Source organism: Leptodactylus fuscus, chromosome 3 (assembly GCF_031893055.1).
Source record: "Leptodactylus fuscus isolate aLepFus1 chromosome 3, aLepFus1.hap2, whole genome shotgun sequence".
In the NCBI taxonomy this organism is placed as follows: domain Eukaryota; kingdom Metazoa; phylum Chordata; class Amphibia; order Anura; family Leptodactylidae; genus Leptodactylus; species Leptodactylus fuscus.
The window spans coordinates 211,090,106-211,114,508 of NC_134267.1; the positions used below are offsets into that span (position 1 = coordinate 211,090,106).

Genomic DNA, 24,403 nt, shown 5'->3' on the forward strand with positions numbered 1-24,403 from the left:
ATGCAGGGCAGGAGCATAGCGATGTTGCAGGCATCTGTGCCGGCGTCTACACTCCCCGGCATCCGCCTCTCTATTACAGCAGATGCCGGGTCTGTATTCACATATGCAAAGCCAAGCGGCGAGATGCCCTGCGTGCACGCTCATAGACCAGTCTAGCCTTCACAATGCGAATACAGACCCGGCATCTGCTGTAATAGAGAGAGGCGGATGCCGGGTCTGTATTCGCATTGTGAAGGCTAGACTGGTCTATGAGCGTGCACGCAGGGCCAGCGGCATCTCGCCGCTGGCTTTGCATATGTAACCCCGCCCACCAATGACGCAACAAAGGCGGAAGAAAGAAGAATTTACAGCAACGAAGACTGGTGAGTAGAGATGAGCGAACACTAAAATGTTCGAGGTTCGAAATTCGATTCGAACAGCCGCTCACTGTTCGAGTGTTCGAATGGGTTTCGAACCCCATTATAGTCTATGGGGAACATAAACTCGTTAAGGGGGAAACCCAAATTCGTGTCTGGAGGGTCACCAAGTCCACTATGACACCCCAGGAAATGATACCAACACCCTGGAATGACACTGGGACAGCAGGGGAAGCATGTCTGGGGGCATAAAAGTCACTTTATTTCATGGAAATCCCTGTCAGTTTGCGATTTTCGCAAGCTAACTTTTCCCCATAGAAATGCATTGGCCAGTGCTGATTGGCCAGAGTACGGAACTCGACCAATCAGCGCTGGCTCTGCTGGAGGAGGCGGAGTCTAAGATCGCTCCACACCAGTCTCCATTCAGGTCCGACCTTAGACTCCGCCTCCTCCGGCAGAGCCAGCGCTGATTGGCCGAAGGCTGGCCAATGCATTCCTATGCGAATGCAGAGACTTAGCAGTGCTGAGTCAGTTTTGCTCAACTACACATCTGATGCACACTCGGCACTGCTACATCAGATGTAGCAATCTGATGTAGCAGAGCCGAGGGTGCACTAGAACCCCTGTGCAAACTCAGTTCACGCTAATAGAATGCATTGGCCAGCGCTGATTGGCCAATGCATTCTATTAGCCCGATGAAGTAGAGCTGAATGTGTGTGCTAAGCACACACATTCAGCACTGCTTCATCACGCCAATACAATGCATTAGCCAGTGCTGATTGGCCAGAGTACGGAATTCGGCCAATCAGCGCTGGCCAATGCATTCTATTAGCCCGATGAGGTAGAGCTGAATGTGTGTGCTAAGCACACACATTCAGCACTGCTTCATCACGCCAATACAATGCATTAGCCAGTGCTGATTGGCCAGAGTACGGAATTCGGCCAATCAGCGCTGGCTCTGCTGGAGGAGGCGGAGTCTAAGATCGCTCCACACCAGTCTCCATTCAGGTCCGACCTTAGACTCCGCCTCCTCCGGCAGAGCCAGCGCTGATTGGCCGAAGGCTGGCCAATGCATTCCTATGCGAATGCAGACTTAGCAGTGCTGAGTCAGTTTTGCTCAACTACACATCTGATGCACACTCGGCACTGCTACATCAGATGTAGCAATCTGATGTAGCAGAGCCGAGGGTGCACTAGAACCCCTGTGCAAACTCAGTTCACGCTAATAGAATGCATTGGCCAGCGCTGATTGGCCAATGCATTCTATTAGCCTGATGAAGTAGAGCTGAATGTGTGTGCTAAGCACACACATTCAGCACTGCTTCATCACGCCAATACAATGCATTAGCCAGTGCTGATTGGCCAGAGTACGGAATTCGGCCAATCAGCGCTGGCTCTGCTGGAGGAGGCGGAGTCTAAGGTCGGACCTGAATGGAGACTGGTGTGGAGCGATCTTAGACTCCGCCTCCTCCAGCAGAGCCAGCGCTGATTGGCCGAATTCCGTACTCTGGCCAATCAGCACTGGCTAATGCATTGTATTGGCGTGATGAAGCAGTGCTGAATGTGTGTGCTTAGCACACACATTCAGCTCTACTTCATCGGGCTAATAGAATGCATTGGCCAGCGCTGATTGGCCGAATTCCGTACTCTGGCCAATCAGTGCTGGCCAATGCATTCTATTAGCTTGATGAAGCAGAGTGTGCACAAGGGTTCAAGCGCACCCTCGGCTCTGATGTAGCAGAGCCGAGGCTGCACAAGGGTTCAAGCGCACCCTCGGCTCTGATGTAGGAGAGCCGAGGGTGCACTTGAACCCTTGTGCACCCTCAGCTCTGCTACATCAGAGCCGAGGGTGCGCTTGAACCCTTGTGCACACTCTGCTTCATCAAGCTAATAGAATGCATTGGCCAGCGCTGATTGGCCAATGTATTCTATTAGCCTGATGAAGTAGAGCTGAATGTGTGTGCTAAGCACACACATTCAGCTCTACTTCATCGGGCTAATAGAATGCATTGGCCAGCGCTGATTGGCCAGAGTACGGAACTCGACCAATCAGCGCTGGCTCTGCTGGAGGAGGCGGAGTCTAAGATCGCTCCACACCAGTCTCCATTCAGGTCCGACCTTAGACTCCGCCTCCTCCAGCAGAGCCAGCGCTGATTGGCCGAATTCCGTACTCTGGCCAATCAGCACTGGCTAATGCATTGTATTGGCGTGATGAAGCAGTGCTGAATGTGTGTGCTTAGCACACACATTCAGCTCTACTTCATCGGGCTAATAGAATGCATTGGCCAATCAGCGCTGGCCAATGCATTCTATTAGCGTGAACTGAGTTTGCACAGGGGTTCTAGTGCACCCTCGGCTCTGCTACATCAGATTGCTACATCTGATGTAGCAGTGCCGAGTGTGCATCAGATGTGTAGTTGAGCAAAACTGACTCAGCACTGCTAAGTCTCTGCATTCGCATAGGAATGCATTGGCCAGCCTTCGGCCAATCAGCGCTGGCTCTGCCGGAGGAGGCGGAGTCTAAGGTCGGACCTGAATGGAGACTGGTGCGGAGCGATCTTAGACTCCGCCTCCTCCAGCAGAGCCAGTCGAGTTTGGTCGAGTTGGTCGAGTTCCGTACTCTGGCCAATCAGCGCTGGCCAATGCATTCTATTAGCCCGATGAAGTAGAGCTGAATGTGTGTGCTTAGCACACACATTCAGCTCTACTTCATCAGGCTAATAGAATACATTGGCCAATCAGCGCTGGCCAATGCATTCTATTAGCTTGATGAAGCAGAGTGTGCACAAGGGTTCAAGCGCACCCTCGGCTCTGATGTAGCAGAGCTGAGGGTGCACAAGGGTTCAAGTGCACCCTCGGCTCTCCTACATCAGAGCCGAGGGTGCGCTTGAACCCTTGTGCAGCCTCGGCTCTGCTACATCAGAGCCGAGGGTGCGCTTGAACCCTTGTGCACACTCTGCTTCATCAAGCTAATAGAGTGCATTGGCCAGCGCTGATTGGCCAGAGTACGGAATTCGGCCAATCAGCGCTGGCCAATGCATCCCTATGGGAAAAAGTTTATCTCACAAAAATCATAATTACACACCCGATAGAGCCCCAAAAAGTTATTTTTAATAACATTCCCCCCTAAATAAAGGTTATCCCTAGCTATCCCTGCCTGTACAGCTATCCCTGTCTCATAGTCACAAAGTTCACATTCTCATATGACCCGGATTTGAAATCCACTATTCGTCTAAAATGGAGGTCACCTGATTTCGGCAGCCAATGACTTTTTCCAATTTTTTTCAATGCCCCCGGTGTCGTAGTTCCTGTCCCACCTCCCCTGCGCTGTTATTGGTGCAAAAAAGGCGCCAGGGAAGGTGGGAGGGGAATCGAATTTTGGCGCACTTTACCACGTGGTGTTCGATTCGATTCGAACATGGCGAACACCCTGATATCCGATCGAACATGTGTTCGATAGAACACTGTTCGCTCATCTCTACTGGTGAGTATGCGACGTGGGAATACCCCTTTAAAACAATATATTAGGCTATTTTTTTAACTTACTGAGCCACTATATATAAATGTCTGTGTTCTGTCTAACATATTTTATTTACATTTCTCAAGCGGACAGAGGAACCCTGCATGCAGGGTTTTTCTGTCCGCTTGAGAAGTTGGACATCTTCTCTTGCGGACAGGAAAGGACAGGCACGGAGTGCAAAAGAACGCACCCGATGCCCATTCAAGTGAATGACAGGTGTCACGGACACATCTAGTGTCCGCTCCTAGTGTCCGTGACAGATTTTGAGCGGACACTACATGTCGGACACCGACGGTAGTGTGAACCCCCCCTTAAGCCTCCTTGACGAGGAGACTCTCTGCAGCTGAGTCGCTGCCGGAACATCCCCAAAGTGTGGACTGGAGGGGGGTGGAAAGACAGGTCCCACTACCAACCTACCTGTCATTCCTAAAAATCCAGCCCAATACTTAGCACTTACCAAAATGCTCAGCAGACGAAAGTTGTCTGCTGAGAACAAACATTCCTGGAGTTTTCTCATCTCACCCACCTGAGTAGTCTGGGCGAGATGTACACCCCCTCCATTACCTGACCAGCCATTATGTGTGGGTATGTATGAACTATAACCTACCGTATAACTTTTTAAAAAAAATTTTATACTGTAATATTAAAACTACATATTATCCTATTTTTTCTATACTGTTAGTGTATATACCTCTCTATATTATAAAAATGAATTTCTGTCTGTCTGTTCTCTATGCGTGATCAAATGACTGGACCAATCTTCACCAAATTTGGCACACAGATACTTCAGGTGTCCGGGAAGGCTTAAGACAAGTCCCCAACTCACTCGGACGTACCGCTCCGGAGATACAGCTTTCCCAGAACCCTGACACCCCCACCCCCCCGTTAGCCAATACAAACCTGCAAGTCCTTCACAAATATTCCAAACACACAGTCACTCCACATGTATAATCCAACACTGATTTCCAAGCTGAGATACACGCATCAGAGGATTAGATACACAGGTCAGCACCCAGTATCACATGCCAGAGGATTAGATACGATTGTCTGCACACAGTTCCACACACCAGAGGATTAAATATGCGCGTCTGCACACAGTTCCACAAGCTGAAGGATTAGATATGTGTGTCTGCACACAGTTCCACAAGCTGAAGGATTAGATATGTGTGTCTGCACACAGTTCCACATGCCAGAGGATTAGATACGCGCGTCTTCACAAAGTAGCACATGCCGAAAGATTACATACGCGTGTCTGTACACAGTTCCACAAGCCAAAGGATTAGATACGCACGTCTGCACCCAGTACCACATTCCGGAGGATTAGATACACAGGTCAGCACACAGTATCACACGCCAGAGGATTAGATACACGCGTCTGCACAAAGTACAACATGGCTAAAGATTAGATACGCGCATCTGCACACAGTTCCATATGCCAGAGGATTAGATATGTGTGTCTGCACACAGTACCACACACCAGAGGATTAGATACCCATGTCAGCACTCAGTACCACATGCTGGAGGATTAGATACATGCATCTGCACACAGTTCCACACGCCGGAGGACTAGATACACACGTCTGCAAGCAGTACCACAAGACAAAGGAATAGATACGCACGTATGCACACAGTACCAAGCGCCAGAGGATTTGATACACACGTCTTCACACAATTCCACACGCCAGAGGATTAGATATACACCACTGCACACAATACCACACAGGGGAGGATTAGATACGCACTACTGTACACAGCATTACACGCCAGAGGAATAGATACGTGCCTCAGCACACAGTACCACACGTCGGAGGATTAGATACACGGCTCTGCACAGAATATTAGAGTTTTACTCCAGGTTTCCATAGTAACCCAGCCATTTTTCTTCACTACTTTATGTCAGCTTTAAAGGGGCATGGCGCTGTGGATGACATTGTTACACAAGGTCACATACACACAGCTTTACTCCAGGTCTCCATAACAACTAATCGCAGGTTTTTCACTGATATCCGAAATGAGATGCACATGATGCTTATGGACACACACAAACGATATACAAAATACACCAGTGCAAAACTGGACAATTCTTATGGGGCCACTACACGAACATAAAATGTAATATACCTGTGCGAAGCCGGGTCCTCCTGCTAGTATGTATATATATTCTATATGTGTGTGTGCGTGTTCATATGTAAGCTATAACCTATATTTTATTTTTTTTTTAACTTTTTTCCTAGATTTCTATTCTACTATTTATGTTTCCAGATTCTTATACATTTATCTAATCTTTATATTTTTGTAACTACATTTTCCTATTAATTCCTAATTTTAGCTTACTATTACTACTACTTACTTATCATCTAATCCTATTTAAGGCTGTGTTTTGATCCTAAGGAATGCGAAAACCCTGTGAGGAATGGGTCACAGTTGGAAATTCTGGCTTTTTGGCGAGCTTGGCTTTAAAGGCTTCCTGTCAGATTGGACCCTTGTAAAACTGGAAGCGCTCTGTTGCCATCTTGGACATCACGATTCCCAAGCTCCACCAGTCCACTGCTACGCCATATCCTGTCTTGGAATGTACCTCTGGGGCCATGCAGTGGAAGGTGCCTGTCAGGCCACAGATTTTGGTGTAGGCGGTGATTCCATCTAGGGTCAGCCCCAGGTCGATGATTCGGGTGTGCCCTTCTGCATCCAACGTGATGTTCTCTGGCTTGATATGGGGATCTATAAAAAAAACATAATCATTTGAAAGGGCTCTGACAATGGTTATTGGGGCACACTACTCTTCTTTATGGGGGCACTATAATCTTCTTTATGGGACACTCTAATGTTCTTTAGGGGCCCACTAATCTTTATGGGAGCACTCTAATCTTCCTTAGGGGTACTCTAATCTTTAGGGGGCACCCTGGCACTAAGAGTACAAAAAATGATCATGTGAAAATTCTTCCCCCTCTTACAATGAGCTTTACTCTAGATTTAGTGTATCCGGGAAAGAGAGGGGTTAACCATTTCATTGTAATAGCGCCCCTGGTGGTTGCACCTATAGACCTGGGTTCTATGCATTGTATACAGACCATTGACATACCTCCCAACCGTCCCAATTTCCGCGGGACATTCACGAATTCAGTGTCCTGTTCTGCGGTCCCGGTTGGCGGAAGGTATGTCCCAGTTTCAACTCATCGGCGTCCGGAGGACGCCGATGAGTTGAACACATAAGCGAGTAAAGCAGGAGCTGTCACAGCTCAGCTCCTGCCTTACCGCTGCGCTTCGGCTTCTGCATGTGTAGACGCGATGTGATAACATCACATCACGCCTACAACTATGTGAGTGACCGCGGAGAGAGCTGTGGGGGAGCGTTGGAAGGTGAGTATAAGTGTTTTTTTGTGTAAAACATTGAGTGGAACATAATGAAGGGGGCCATGAAACTGTGAGCAGATGAGGGGGGGAGACATGAAACTGTGGGCAGAGATGGGGGTACATGAATCTGGGGGAAGAGATGGGGGGACATGAAACTGGGGGCAGAGATGGGGGGACTTGAATCTGGGGGCAGAGATTGGGGGACATGAAACTGGGGGCAGAGATGGAGGGGACATGAAACTGGGGGCAGAGATGGAGGGCGGAACATGAAACTGGGGGCAGATGAAGGGGTATATGAAACTTGGGGAGAGATGGAGGAGGGACATATAATTTACGGGTGACTGTAGGAGGATTATTCTGTGTGGGGCACATGATGGACGAGAATGGGCGGAGTCAACATAACAGTGGGCAGAGCTAAATTTGCACATTTTGTCCCTCTTTCTGCTCTTCATAAGTTGGGAGGTATGCTATAGGCTATATGAATCATCTGAGTTATGTGACCATCTTCAGACCAAGTCCATCTTCAGATCTAATGTTCTGTGTTCAATATTCAATGTAAGGAATGGAAAGAGTAAAATCGCAAACTACATCAGGATATAAGATCCCAGCCTGGTCCTGTCATCTCTCCACCTGTAGAGTCTTCAGTGACCCCAGAATGAATATATGAGTTTTTCTTTATGTTGCCATGATATATATGGCCTGTCATGTTTGAAGGGAGCGTTCTTTTTCTACTATAGTGGGAAGAATATGAGAGCTGCGCATCACCTGCAAGTCATCAGACCACTTGTCAACTATGTGACTCGATGTGTTACTTGTATCTGGATTGCGGAAATGTTTGGCATACGTGACATGCATAATCTCTGCACATGCTGAACATGTAGTTGTAGAGGGTTTGTTGGCCTCAAACTCTAGTAGGGTCAGAGCTTGAAGTTATGAAATTCTTACAAATCATAATATTTTAAAGAAAATTTACATGAAGGCACCAAAGCTTGTGAAACTCCAAATCCCACTTTCCTGGCTCAGTGTGTACTTGTATACTGAGTAGGGTGAAGAAAATCCTTCCAGGATCACTAGCGCAGGATGTAATAGTACTCTGCTCCCTTCCGCATTGTGACTTTGATATATTGTGGGTTAGCACACCTCTACCTGCAAATGGTCTAAAATAACAAAAAAGGATCACTCACCTGTCCCCCAGGAATCCAGCGCTGCAGCTACCTCTCCTCTGCTGCTCCTGGTGTCGGTCTACTTTCATAAGGCATCATTGTGCCCTATTACTATCATTGTTGGGAATACTGTACAGGTGTGTAATATTTTTGTTATTTTATACCACTTGCAATTGATGTGAACAGAATGACGACATAATCCATAAACGGAGAACTCTGGGCTGATGTACTGGCTGAACAGCAACTGGATGGGAGCGCTTAAAGTACTTGTGCCATTAAAGACACTTATCCCTCCAGCTTTTTGTCACCCAGTGATGAAGTTCCAAAGTACCAAAAGTCCCCCATGCCACCCTTCCGGCACCATGCGGTGGAAAACTGAAGCAGAGAACCAGGCCTGGTTCACATCTGTGTTCAGGTTTGGGGACCCCCCGAACGGAAACCTATACACATTAAAAAGCGGTTAACTTCAGAAAACCCACGGACCCCATAGACTGTAATGGGGTCCGTGTGGTTTCCACTCAAAACATATAGAGAAAAAAGTGCTGCTTGCAGAGACCACACAGACCCCATTATAGTCTATGGGGTCCACCGGTTTCTCAGGTAAAGACTTTTTAAGACTTAGGTTTTCCTAAGCAGACTCACAGAACGGAAACCTGAGCGCAGCTGTGAATAGGGCCACAGCCTAACCAGCGCTCACTTTATGGCTGCACCAGCCGTACAAATTGCGGTAAGACAGAGCAGGACATTCATGTTTTTTTAGTGTCCTTCTTCAATCTCTGTTCCACTACAAAAAACAGGATGCTGAATCAGGGTGGAGGTAGAACATGTCTCAAAATCTGTGCCAAACTACGTTGTGTGAATCAGGCCTAAAACCCCATGAACACGACTGTGTGCGGCTGTTTTTGGAGCATAAGGGTCCATAGGTCACACAGGGTTTTTTTGGCGAGCAAAAAAATCTACTTCAGGAATTAGGAAATGTTTTTTTCCTCCAGCACCATTTATGGACCTTGAAAATAACCGCTAGCGTTTTTTCCCACGTGAATTTTCGGCTTCCCGTTGAATGCGTTGGTTTTTGCAGGCGGACTCCACCAGAAGGAAGCTTTTTTTTCCGCTAGTGGAAAAAAAAAGCTAGCGGAACCCACAGAACTTTTCAACGTGGATTCTGACACGGATTCAGCGCCAAAATCGTCAAAAAACTCTGTGTGAATGGAGCCTAAAGCAGAGAGACGTCTGAGTGCATCCTGTGATACATTCACGTCTATGGGGTATCTGGATCCATTCCAATAACACGGAGCAAAATATGATCTGCTCTACAATCATTCAATCTGAACAGAATAGATCTGGACACCCCATAGACGTGAATGTATCAAAGATGTCACTCCAAGTGTCATTCGATCACATTCTGCTGCAAACTTGGCCCTACCTCCTTTGCACACTCAGTCGTGTGCATGGGGGTTTATGTCTGAGGTCACATGTTACAGCAAAGTTGCTTTTCCGTTGCAGATTTTGCTGTGGTTTTTGAACTAAAACCAGGAGTGGATTTAGAAGGGATAAATATAGCGTTAGGGCCACACGACGACTTAAAGGGATTCTACCATTGAAATGAATTTTTTGGCGATCACACGTCGGAATGGCCTTTGGAAAGGCTATTCGTCTCTTACCTTTAGACGTGGTCTCCACTGCGCAACTCCTTAGAAATACCAGTTTTTACCGGTATGCAAATTAGTTATCTCGCAGCGATGGGGGCGGGCCCCAGCTGCTGCTTGAGAACACGCTCCAGTGACGCCTCTATCTTCGGCTGGATCCTCCCCTTCTTTTGTCGTCTATCTTTGCATCACCTCTGACGTCTGCGCAGTTGGCTCTGCCAGTGAGACACCAGCAGAGCCGAGTGCGCATGCCGGCCGGCAGCCATTTTTGGGAGGCCGCTCTTGTAGTTCAATATAAAGATCGCAGCGTCGTCCTTCATTTAACGTTATTGCAATGAATCGCATTGAGATCAGAGGGTGTCGTAACCGTGTCAAAAAAGTCGAGCAATGTTCTACTTTTCTGCAACTAGAAATTGTGGTTGCTGCACCCTCTGGGTCATGTGACTCCATTCACTAACATGGAGGGTCACATACCATCTTGGGTTGCGCAACAGGATTTGCGGTAAAAGTCGCCATATAGCCCTAGCCTACCTACGTGCTTTCTTTATAGTGTATTTCCAGTTCCCTTTGAAGCTACTCTTTGGCTCTCAACAAAGGCAGGGAAACTTGAAACAAACATAAAAAAACAACTATTTTTTTTCTGCAATGTGTAGCCTCAGCCTTAGTTCTCGCTTTGCAATTTTCATGCATTTTGACACAGCACATGCATTATAAAAAATGACCAATTTTGCATCTTACTTGGTGATTATTATTATTGCTTAAATTTGCAAAGCGTGCATTTTCCCCTGTGTTAAAAAACTCAACAAGAAAAAAAGTCATAGTGAGAATCCAGTGTATAAGGTAGATGGCTGCAGTGACGTTGATACACCTGAGGCGGGAAGGTGGGGCTGGCGGTGGCGGGTGTCAGCCATAGGTGAGGGGCAGGTGGTGGAAAGAAAAAAAAGAAGTGGCGGGAAGCGAGGGACCTATACGGTGCGGAGCCCGGGCCGTGAGGGTGCAGCAAGGGGGCGCCCCAGTGCAGGACAAGTGCCGCACACTAGAGGAGTGACTGTTTCTGGAAAAGAAGCGGCCGGGAAAGAGAAGAGGCGTGGCTAGCTTGAAAGGAGGCGTGGAATAAAGTGCAAGGGTTCTACTTGAATGTAGGCGTGGCTTTGAAGGGAAGACGGAAAAGAGGCGTGGTTATGTATGGATGCGATAAAAAGTAGGATTCATACTAGGAGGCGTGGTTATTCCAGGGATGGGGGCGTGGTTACAGCGACGGGATAAGGGTGTGGCAAAGACTGGGGCGTGGGAAAGTCTTGAAATGGGTGCGGTTAAGTTGATCGGGGCGTGGTTATATAGAACTATGGGCTTGGAGGCGTGTCTGAACCTGGCGGAGGGGCGTGGTGACACTGGGAGGTGCGCCCAGCAGCCACTGCCCTACTCTGGGGATCACGGGCTCATGGAGCGGCGGCTGCTGCTGGAGATGCGTCCCGGGCGCGCTTGATCGCGGTTGTCATCCGGCTGTCCGCTGTGTGTGTATGTGGCGCTGGAGTTGCTGCCTTTGTTGTCAGTGTGCCTGGTGCACTGTACCCACTTGTGCATGGTGGAGCGGCTTTGTTGCAGTGTGAGTGTCTGTGTTGGGCACCTCAGTGATCAGACAGAGGTGTGTGCCCCCCTCCTGTGACTCCTCACCCCCTGGGCACTCCCCCGCCGCCTCCTCGTCATCATCATGCCGGATCTCATCAGTGTGTCGGAATTTATATCAGAGACCAATGAGGATTACAAGTCTCCCACCGCCTCAAACTTCACCACCAGGCTGACCCAGTGCAGGAACACAGTGGCAGCCATTGAGGAGGTGAGTTATGGCCAGTGGCAAGTGTGCAAGAACTTGGGCTTAAGGGGAGCCCTGATATCATGGGGGGTATGGCGTGTATTGTTTGGGGTCTGTGCATTGATCCTATATGTGTATAGAAGTATATGGCGGTAAGTGACGGGGCCGCTATGTCATGGACATCTCCTCTGTAGTATTAGATTCCAGGTATAGAAGGCTCTGTGCCGTGCCAAAGGGCTATAACTTTCCTATAGCAGAGCAGGTGTTGTTCTGACGTCATAGACTCCACCATTGTTTTCTTCCCATATAGATCTATGACATATCTAAAGGGATCTCCCCTTTTAATACGCCACATAACTGGCAGGTAGTCCCGCCCCTTACTTACGACATTGTCAAAGCTGTCATTGGGTCACCTAAAAATGGTACAGGTAGTCTATAAATATTGGGAGAAGCCGCTGTTCACTTTGGGCAACTTTTTATTTTGTTTAGCAGGTGCTGGTCAGCAGTTATGGCCGGGTTAAAGGGGTTGTCCAAGTTTAGACCCCATGGAAGCGTGCGTTTCTTCTGTCACACTGACCTGTTCCGTTCCATGGCCCCATCTACACTGTGTTTTCACAGGTCAAATGCAAAATTCATGACCAGTCCCATTATATGCCATTTTACAGAATTGGCTCCTTTATTAAAGTGTACAGGAAACATGGACGGCACATAAATGCAATCCATGTGCCGCCATATACAGAGCACACGATCAAGTGTATGTAGCCCAGAAATATTGCCATTCCTGTCCATGGGTTGTGCCTGGTATTGCAACCCAGTTCCATCGAAACAAACGGCGCCGAGTTGCAGTACCACACATAACCTGCGGACAGGTGTGGTGCTGTTCTTGAAAGAAAGCAGCTATGTTTTTCTAATCCAGTGCAACTTTAACCCTTAAGTACTATTATGGTGTCTGTCATAATATGTGTATGATAGACACCATGATAGTCATTAAGTGTTTATTTGCATTGAGATCAGTGGGCTTTATTGTAGTGAACCGTTGCCGCCACATCTCAAATTCATTGGCATGTCCCCTATCGGGGTAAGGTGAGCGTTATGTCACATTATGTTGCATGTGAATGATAGTCACCTAGTAACCTATTAGGATTTTTGCAAGACTTCATGACCTGATGTAGCCTTAGACATCTTGGAGAAGGACTATCGGACTACCATTATGTCATAGAAGAAGTGGTACCTTTAAAGGGGTGTTCTGATCATTACAAGTGGTCCCCTATTCACTGTATTGGAGATGGTGGGGGTCCGATCATTAGGATCGGTTCTTGTATGCGTGGAGTGGTATGTGTGTTCTCTTTCCATTCATCTCTATGAGCTGCCGAAAACAAAACCAGTACAGCGCCATCTCTGGCAGTCCCAAAGAACTGAATGGAGCAGCGGGGTATGTGCATGATCTGCAGCTGTATTCATATGGAGGTCATGAGACCACCTTACTTATGATCAGCAGGGGTCCCAGCAGACAAACATCCACCAATACGGTGTATAGGGAATAATATATACCCCTTTAAGACTCCCATAGGACTCTGGTCTATATATAAACCTTCTCTTATGATATTCCGGTGGTCTGACTGACGGCATGTTGAGAGTAGTGGTCTCATTGCAGCTGGAAGGTTGGTCTATACGCTATCCTGTGTGACTCGGCATATGTATGATTGACTGACATAACCTGGACTATGGCACAGAACAGTGATATGCCCAGTGTGCACCCTGACGTACACTAGTCAGTCACTTTTACTAGTAAATATGTGTTGGGGTATGTTCACATTGCATTTTTTTAATGCAGATTTAAGCTAACTTTCCATATAGAAAACCACAGTTGAGAATGCTTACTTATACTGATCTGTAGTCGGATAGGGCTATGTTTAATTTGATCTATTTCTATGTTTTTGGATACGTTTTTCTACGTTCCAACACTATGTAAAAAAAAAAATCCACGTCAACACCCGTTTTATCGGGCCTGTCCCTGTATGGAGGACCCCTGTGCTGAAGTGACAGCAGTTTTTAGGCATTTTAAAAGGTGGGCTCATCTAATTGCCTCACTTATGCTCCCCATTTTAGGATGTGGCGACACTGTCTGCGTCTCCCATTGCCCTGCCAAAGGTCACCATGTCACCCTGCAACTTCCGTGTGAATGTAAATGAAGGGATCCACATTGCGACCCTGAGGGTGCTGTGACTTCTGGTTGCAAAAAAGTCGCAGCACCTCCCCCGGGTTGTAGTTTGGCTCCATTCACTTTTACTGGTGAAGGAATTGCAGGGCAACATGACTATCTTTGGTTGCACGATTTACCATTCAGGAGTCTAGAAAAGTTCAGTCACAATCCTTGAGGGGTTCCATAGACTTACATTGTATCGTTCCTTTAGTCGATCAAGCACTTGCAGGCCTGGTATCATAAACTATGATAACGTATGAAGATCAAATCCAATTCTGTGAACATCTGGACACGTCTATTGCCTGTGCATAGAACTCTAGCAGTCCAAGTGGAGTTCCCCTTTAAATCACGGCCGTCAGGCAGCAGAATTGTATGTCGTGTACGTTAATAGCCGAGCGTTATGAGCAAATCTAGTGATAAGTGACCTTGAATAATGAAATGTTATCACCCTCTTTGGGGCGAAGATTGCTCCTGCAGAGACTCCTTCTGTGTCTGGTGCGCTGGGTGTCATTAACCCCGTGGTGTCAGCAGCATTGGCCCTGACATTGATTCCCAGCTGTGCTTTGTGTGCAGAGGTTTATTTCATTCATAAAAGTGTAAGGCACCTTTTGTGTATGGCCGGTCATGGCGATCTCCGAAGTTCTGCCTTCTCAGCATTGAGGCTGGCGCGCACAGTGCTGAATACCCAGCTGGCATTATCATGGCTATGATGTATACGGCAATTATTGGGCTGTTTTTGGTAGAGCGTCTCGGGATGTGCATCATTTGTCGCAGATAAATATAGAATATGTTTCTGGAAGGCGGCAGCGAGCGGTCTGGAGATGCTTAGAGACGCTGAATATTACTCATTCATAATATGGGGTTATACACTTGTACTGTATAAGATGCTGTAGAGATTGCGAGAGCTGTATACCGTCTGCAAGAGTTCCCAGAGGGCAGTATTAATCTGCAAATATGCGATATAAAGGGGTTTTAGGAACCGAAATGTACTTTATATGCAGGATCTATATTGTATAGTTCTGTAATGCATGAAGTACTTTTCTCTTCACATGATTCATGCGAACGTTGCGCGGAAAACACACGGACCCCATTATAGTCTATGGGGTCCCTGGGGTTTCTTAGCTAACCACTTTTTAAGGCGTTCGGTATTCTGTTCGGTGGGTCGGGGGGCCTTAGTTGGAGGAGATGATAGTCATGTGGCAGGTGTTGGGAAACTGACGGCACCTTAGGTACCAATATCGGACTGGACCGTGGAACACCAGGGCATTCTGCTGTGGGCCCAGGCTCTTACACAATAATGGTCCGGCAGAAGACGCCGAAGGTTAAAGGGGCTCTATCAGCAAAATTATGCTTTATGAGCCCCACATATGCGTGAATAGCCTTTAAAAAAGGTTATTCCGGCACCGCTAATCTTATTTTAACCCCCCCCTCCCGTTTTAAAATAAAACTATGTAAATCATACCTATCGTGCACGCTGGGCGGTGATGCACGATCTGTCGTCATCTTCTGGCAAGCCTTCCTCTTCTTTTGGTGACGCCCTCCGGTTCTGGCTCTTCCCCGGCTTCATCGTCGTCTTCTTCCGGCGGTTCAAATCCAGCGCATGCGCAGTAGCGCTCCCTCTGGAGCTACTGCACATGCTCCAGTGCCATTTTACTCAATGGCAGTGCGCACGTGCCGGATTTGAACAATTTGGGGTAATGCAAATACAATTAATGCAATTATCAATATCACGAAGGTAAATGCCCCTGGTGTCCTGAGCTGGTAGTGCCACTGATCTATAGAATATTGTGGGCCTTACAGCTTGACAAACCAAGCCTTCTCCGCTTCCTACTTGTTAGTATTGACCCTTGACAATGAGCAAATCACAAATTTTGACCCTACTTGGACCATCAGTGATCAGCTCTAATCTGGGAGAAGAGTACTGTAAAGTTATTAAATTCCCTGCAGCGCCACCACAGGGAAAATGGAGCATTACATTGTATCCATTGTATTCTTTGAACTGTCTGAGTAGTGCATGACTTGGAGGTCCTCCAGACCAAGAAACATTTATAAATCCATACTTGCCAACTCTCCTGAAAGGGAGCTCCCCAAAAAAAGGGGTGTCCTCTCGGACTCCCAGAAGAGCTGGCAAATCTCTGGCATAGTGGAATGCTTTGGTAGTCCCTAGGCTACCAGTCTCTTTATACATGACTTGGACACTTTATGCACTGGTCACCTCTGAATAGGTCATGTAGCTATACCCAAAAGAAGGGTGGCCACAAAATTTGCGAACTATTGTCCCTGACAGCCCTTAAAAAAAATCTTGGCAAGTGGGTAGTAAATGCTGTTATCTAATACATTACACAGTCTGGCTTTGTTAAAATATTGGAAAGCACCTTAAATTCTACCGCCATGGACTGCAAAGATTTCCTGGCTGAAGGATGTCATATCCTGTAGTGCAGCTAGTAATCCTGCCAGGTGTATACCCCTACCGTATAGGGGACTAGTGCACTGCTTGCTTGTGCTTATGGTAAACCCATTAGTTCAGGTTCATACATTGCAACCTATTCTATCAATAAAAGGTGAGAGTGTGAATGGTATAATACTATAGTCGTATAGATCTGTAATTGTTCTTATTTTTCCACTTAATGCTGAGCGTGGCTCCTGACTATCACTCAAAGTTGGTGTAAAAAGTTGGAAACTTACGTGTGATGGTAGATAGACATCATAGTGGTGGTCCCCTATGTGGGACACTGCTCTGGAGGTCTGGCTGCAGTCATATATGTATATTACATAGTCATCCTTTTAATCTGGAGTCTTCATCTGTTAGGTCCATGGCGATCATTTGATCACCAGATCTTAATTTAGGAAAGGGTTTGCCCAGATGGGCAACCACTTTAATGATGTATTGACCTAGCCTTAAAGGGGATTCCCACTATTGACACTTATCTATTGCGTGGAAGACAAATGCGTGATCTGTAGGAACTTCTGAGGTCGCCAGTGATCACTAGAACAGAGATTTTTTTTTTTTTGTAATGCACACAATGCACACATGCACACAATGCACAATAGGTGTTGGTTTTCTTACACTAGGTTCATATTAACATTGCTTTGCTGCTGTATTGGGTCCTCCAGTTACAAACAGAGCTGGTCTATTGGGTTTCTGTTTATTATCTGAAACCTGCACGGAGAACTTTTTCCTCCTCTGTTTTTCAGGGGGCACTGCGGTGTCGGAGACTTCAGCACGGATGTCAACATAATCTTAGGTGTTTTCCCGCGATCTTCTCTATAGGACTTTTTCCTCTATAAGAAAAATTTCTGAAAAAATGTATTCTAAAATGTAAAAGTCACCCAAAATCTGTTTCTCAAAAATATATGGTATTCATAGTTTTTTACAAGGCAAACTTGGTATTCTAGATGGGTCATGTATACTGATGTGACACAGCTATTTTGCTTTTATTTTTTTAACGTTTTATTGACACATGGAGGTCAAATGGCTCTTCTCTTGTAATTGTCTCTTTATTGCCATGTCCCCAGGCACAGTTTGATGAAGTCTGAGTTGGAATTTGCTGAACTATTGATGATCCATTCATTCTCCGGATCCATGACTTGGGGCATGGTGTAGTTTTATGTGATGCTGTCATGGCGGATCCCGTGGCGGAGCCTTTTTATAGTCGCCTTACAATATAATATGTTGATGATGTGTCCGTACCTTGTCAGATATTTTGTTGTCTTATCATACATTATATATGAGATGGAGAAAACAGACGTTACTCGGCCTTATGTCAATATCCAGATGAGATGTATCTGTGTTTCCAGCATAAATATTTCATACTGCGGGTGGGAGTTCCTATTTGGAAATTGAGTAATCTTGAGACCTCTATTTTGCCTAGATGGATTTGTCAACGGCTTTGGGGGTTGTCACAGAGACTGGACCCTTATCTAGCAGATTCTCAGTCTACAATGCAAAGCAGTGGCCATCTTTGATCTCGTGGTTACACTGGGAGACCGGAAAACCACATTGACTATAATGGGGTCTACCGTTTCATCGCGGATTTTTGGTGATCTCTGCAACGGAAACTCCAACGCCAATGTAAACCCGAAGATTACAGTAGCAGTATATGTTTTAGGCCGCATACTCTTGACTGTGGTTGCTTTCCATATATTAGCCATACTTATGGATAGCATATGGACCTAGTAAGGCCTCCTAGGAACAGCAGAACTCGCCAGCTTCCTCGGCAGTCACTGACGGAAATCTCATGTCCATGGTTGTCAACATTATCTATAACCTGCTGTATCTGGTTCTTTCTGAAGTTTTGTTTCTGGAAAAGTTGTCTGTCAGGTTTGTTGTGACAGTGATGTATTGTATATGTACTTACAATGCAAAGCCCTATCCAGGTGTGTCTTTCTGCTTATAGTGTCTATGGCCTTATTCACATGAACAGGAAAAACGGCACGGTCAGTCTGTGGGGCTCTTCACCTGTCCTTGTTTTTGACAGACTGCGAATGATCCATCAAAACCCTAAATAGACTTGCGTAAGGGATACGTAAAAACAGGCGCTCCGTGGATGCAAAAGGAACGTGAAAAAAGGGACATTTTTAGCAGTTTTTTTTTTTTTCCTATATGGATGTGAATGTATTGGGGGGGGGGGGGGCACTTATTTTTTAGGCTGAGTTCCTGTAGCTGTAGAATGGATCAAAACCATTTTTGTTATTAAAAAAAAAAAGTGACACTTTATATTCTACTTGCCAACATTTGTTAGAGCCTCTAGTAGAATGGCGCATGCAGCGTGCTGTGAAAATTGTCACGTTGCACTTTCCTGAGACAGACATAAAATGAGATTTCAGTAGTAAAAGTGCCCAAGTCACATACGAAATGACAGGACCAGGCGATATGGCGGCTCTGCCTGGAGTCCAGGAGGTCTCTGCTTTTTTTTGTGAGCTTTGCTTTTTTTGCTCGAAATAAAACTGGTCAGGCCAGTGAAGCAAAGGGTTAAAGTTTTAGGGATATCCATACTTCCAGGCTTTTTCCATTGTGTGGCGGGTGTCACGTGTCATTGTGTTTTTTGTTTTTATACCTAAGTATTGTATAGAATGAAGTTTGCTGTCCAGAAATAACATCCGCTGGAAAAGAGGGCCTTGCGTGGTCACATGCTGCTGTCATCGTGCCAAGGTAGTCACATAGTGTAAGTGATATGCAAGCATAGGCTAAATTTTCTATATATATATATATATATATATATATATATATATATATATATATATATATATATATATATGGCCACCAATATACGTAACTCTCTCTGTAGTTGTCACCTATCTTTTTAGCCAGACCACTGACAAGCCGATCTACTTCCACTAAGTTCACACCACTAGCTTCGCCTGTCCGTTGTTCTGGTCTTTCAGAGGACTAGTGGCTATATACGGAGACTGGCAAACCCCCTTGACTGTTGGTTTCAATGAACAAAAAAGCCATATTTGCAAACTTTTTCGTCCTACGATTTCAGGCAGACATTGCGTCAGAGACTCTGGCGCAAATGTGAGTGTAGCCTTAGCGGTGCATTTCTAGCAGCCTGCAAGTGATTGATACTCTGGAAAAGCTGATATCTGAAACGGGGATGATGTCATTACCCAGCTTTCCCAGAAGCTGCTATACGTTTTAAATAACCTACCGTGTCCTTGAAGAAGACTCTGCAATGACATGGGTCTATTGATGTCAATTTGGTATACTGGCATCCAGTCATTGTGACTTCATCTCAGAATAACCTGAAAGCCTCATGTTGTAAACACGGCCCATGGTGGTAAAATGTAGGAAATGACCAATTATGGTTCATTATGTCACATCGAGAGGTCTCGTACTACCATAACTACACTCCATCATCTTTTATACCGTCATTGTGCTGCACATCAAAAGATGAGTGCCGCATGGCATCTGATGTGAAGAGCATTGTCCTGGTAGACGGAGCCCAGAGCAGATGTCTCGCAGAGCGCCGGGCACGGCTCTACATAATAAAGCTCAGTTAATATTCAGCAGAACTCCAGCTCATTCTCGTATCGGCGGCAGCTGCTCGGCAGCTTTGCCAGGGCGTCCCGGACTGTTGTAATACACTTCCTACACACAGATTTATGTTGTTGTTACGGCCTACGTTGGTTTAGTCGTGTTTTCCTTGCGTGTGGCTGCGTTTACGTGAAGCAATATTAGGCCTGATCAGATGGACGGTTTCATAAATATCCCTATTTTCTGCTCATCTTGGTCATCTTAAAGAATTTTTTCGTAACTTTTTTTTCTAATAATTTGGCACCCATGTTGAGTGCTGAGTCTGTTCCTAGCTGAGAGTTATCTCCAATCCTTAGCTCTGTTCACATCTGTGTCAGAGTCCGTCTATAAAATTATGGACGAAAAAGCCTTTCAAGCGCGACTTTATCATCCAGCGAGGTGACCACAGATACTCGACTGATACCATTATAGTCAATGAGGTCTCTTGGGATCAGATGTTATCCATCAATTATTCTTTAATTCATTTCTCCGTTCCTATGACTGACCTGAAGGGCGGACATACAGCGCACATGTGAATGCACCCTTACATTTTTTATTGGGGTACTCTTCTTATTCTTGCTTTTGGCAGATGTGGTAATTTACCGTAGTAGACAGATGGTACATGGTAGTAAACAGGATTTTAAGAAATCCCATTTATGCCTGAATGAGGCTGTTATAAGGGTATAGCTTGGCATGTCCTGTCCCTTGAGTTTTATGGGGTTTTTTTTGTCCGTTCCCCCCCCCCCCCTTTTTTTTTTTTAATTGCAGCACATCCAGTATTTATGATGTCTTGGGCCCCGATGGCAGATTTCGGTCCTGATTCTGATGCGCCAAATGACTGGTTCTAGTCCGGTGCGTGCTGCTACAAGGTGGACACTGCAGCTGAATCAGCCGCAGAATCTGCCTGAAGAAAGGGCAGCTCGTTTTTTGTTTTTTTTTCCCCGTGAGTGGCATGTTGCCGCTCACAGAAAAAAGAGCACTACTGGTCTACGTAGACAGCTAGTGTGAGGGGGCGGATTATGACGTGGATTCCGCGCCAAAATCCGCCTCCTCTTGCCCCATGTGAACATTCCCTAATGCCCTGTTCACACGGAATTTGAATTTCGCTTGTGAACACTTCCATGCGGCTAGCCACGACGGGATGCCTATCCAGTGCATCGGCATCCAGTCGTGGCATTCCGCTCCGGATTAGGCCCAAAGAATGGGCCTAATCGGGAGGTAGCCTCGGTGGCAAGATGGTGCAGCTCTCTTCTTATTTCCACTACTAGCTAGCGGAAAAAAGAAGCGAGCGGCTCCCATTGAAGTAAATGGGAGCCGGATTTTGAAGCGGATTCCGCATCAAAATCCACACCAAAAAACTCCTTGTGAACATACCCTTAGGTTTTGAAAAAATAAAGAAAGATGTGGGTGGGCACTCACCAATCAGTAGACGGCATTTTCTTCTTTATATAAAAATAAATACTTTATTGGAATATTATAAAACAAGTCCTCAGGGAGGGAGAGATGGCATTGTTGGCAGAAAACAGGCAACAGCCGTTTCGCGTTAAGTCAAACGCTTTTTCAAACCTAGTATGCAATACCCTTAGGTTTATTAACAGAAACCACTTTCAGGTGGCCACCAATGAATCCAAGATTATACAGTATAATTGTGCACTTGCCGGCGGCCATGTTCGGGCAGGGTATCCCCCACGGCGCGATCATGCGCCCCTTAATCTTAGCACAATCTCCCCACTCTCACCTGGAAGTGGCCATAACAGTGATCTCTCCTCATTGTGCTCAGAGGAGGTGTTGCTTGTCTTCCTCTGGATTAAAAAACAGTTTGAAGTCATATAGAGGAGATTAGATTTTTATTTTTTTTAATTACTGTAATATTAACTAAAAACTCCCTGTATAAAAGATAGAGAATAGAGATAAGTGACTGTGAAGTGTCTCCTCACATAGAAGGAATTTGGCGCTACGTGTCCGAGCAGCTGCAGCATTCCTCTTCTAGTCATGGAGAGCAGCCCTGGGTCTAGGTACATTTCGTGTGACACACCGGGGTGTGGTTTGGCTTTCTCACAGGTACATAGAGGAAGTCGTGCTTTATCACATTGTGCAATCCCGGCCTGACCTCTAGACTCCTGACACAGGCCGCTGTCAGCTGTTCTTGTGCCCTGCACATGGCCACTGCCGCACCTCTGGGGTGCCTGGGTTTTCTCACTTTTTTTGTTACCTATAAATGTATGAATACTGTTGGGACCGCCATAGTTATCCCTGTGCACATGACTCTAGTTGTGTGGGGGTCTGTGGAATACGGCATGGATGTCACATGAATGCCGCCCATGTGCGGTCTGTGTTATCCAGGAATCCTATCAATTGATTATTTGCGACCAAGCTGCAGAAATTGACAGGGATAGAACCTAGTCCATGTGTTACGTTTTGGTCTTACGGCCCCCACACGAAACACAATTCCGTAATAAATATGGTTGCATACAATGGCCGATAACTTACAGACTCATTCATTTCTTATCGGCCATTACAGTTCCACTTTGCGGATTGCGCACGGACCAAAAATAGTAATGGGCTTGGGGCTTTATTAGAATCTGTTCCCTCTCGCTGTATACATACTGTGAGGTTACAAGCACATGTACCGTCCAAGAGGAACTCCAAATTTCCTTTCCAATAATTATAGAGAAGGCGCTATCCTGCTCTGTGATATCGGAATGAAGGCACTCGGGTCACACTTGGATGTGATGAAACTGCCTTCTATTTAAAAAAAAAAAAAAAAAAAAAAAAATTCGGACTCCATCAGCGTGCACACTTGATCATGTGCATGAGGCCTGAGAAGAAGTCCAAATACAACGGTGCATTGAAACTCTACTCAAAGACAAATGGGCTGACAAAGATAGTCGAGCGCTTGGTTGTTTGTCACCGCCATAGACGTTAACCATCGCAGCAGTATACACAGTGGTGTAACTAGGAATGGCGGGACATGGGGAACGCCGAAGACCCTAACGACTGACACCCCCCCCCCCCCCTCCTCTCATTCCTGCGTGCTCCATTATGCCCCATAGTGGGCCCTGCACACAGTATTATCCCCCATAGTGGCCCCTGCACACAGTATCATGTCTCATAGTGGCCCCTGCACACAGTATTATCCCCATAGTGGTCCCTGCACACACTATCATACCCCAATGTGGACACCCGTGAACAATTATTATACTCTGGGGTCTTTTCAGATATAATAATCAAAATCCCAAGGGGGGGGGGGTACAAACATAAAAAAACACTGTCTCTTCCATGACGTTCGGACGTCACGCGACGCCGGAACGCAGGCTCGGTCATGTGACATCGGGGACCTCACAGTAGTAGGCCGAAGCCTGCCAAGAGCGTGGAAAGGTAAGTAACACAGTTTTTTATGTTCGCTTACCTCTCTCGGGCCTCTGATCATTATACTCAGGGGTCTGAAAAGACGCCGAGTATAATAATAGTGTTTGTGGGGCTCGTGGCGTCACCGATTCCGGCTCCTGCCAGGATCGGTAAGTAAATAGGACCGGTTACCGGCTGGAGTAAAATAACCAAAAAACGCAGCGGTAGCGGCTGTCGCCGGGCCCCTAATGTCTCACATATACACTCACCGGCCACTTTATTAGGTACACCATGCTAGTAACGGGTTGGACCCCCTTTTGCCTTCAGAACTGCCTGAATTCTTCGTGGCATAGATTCAACAAGGTGCTGGAAGCATTCCTCAGAGATTTTGGTCCATATTGACATGATGGCATCACACAGTTGCCGCAGATTTGTCGGCTGCACATCCATGATGCGAATCTCCCGTTCCACCACATCCCAAAGATGCTCTATTGGATTGAGATCTGGTGACTGTGGAGGCCATTGGAGTACAGTGAACTCATTGTCATGTTCAAGAAACCAGTCTGAGATGATTCCAGCTTTATGACATGGCGCATTATCCTGCTGAAAGTAGCCATCAGATGTTGGGTACATTGTGGTCATAAAGGGATGGACATGGTCAGCAACAATACTCAGGTAGGCTTTGGCGTTGCAACGATGCTCAATTGGTACCAAGGGGCCCAAAGAGTGCCAAGAAAATATTCCCCACACCATGACACCACCACCACCAGCCTGAACCGTTGATACAAGGCAGGATGGATCCATGCTTTCATGTTGTTGACGCCAAATTCTGACCCTACCATCCGAATGTCGCAGCAGAAATCGAGACTCATCAGACCAGGCAACGTTTTTCCAATCTTCAATTGTCCAATTTCGATGAGCTTGTGCAAATTGTAGCCTCAGTTTCCTGTTCTTAGCTGAAAGGAGTGGCACCCGGTGTGGTCT

General features: G+C 46.4%; 1 protein-coding gene across 2 annotated transcripts in view; it reads left to right on the top strand.

Moving 5' to 3' along the window:
- The first annotated feature begins 11,461 nt into the window (after nt 1-11,461).
- The window catches only part of ASAP2 (ArfGAP with SH3 domain, ankyrin repeat and PH domain 2), a 127,071-nt gene continuing 114,129 nt past the window's right edge, over nt 11,462-24,403 (top strand). For both annotated transcript variants that reach the window (XM_075269132.1, XM_075269133.1), the window contains exon 1: nt 11,462-11,876. In XM_075269132.1, coding sequence (XP_075125233.1) covers nt 11,751-11,876 — 126 coding nt within the window. In that variant the 5' untranslated portion in view covers nt 11,462-11,750. The remainder of the gene's footprint in view (nt 11,877-24,403) is intronic.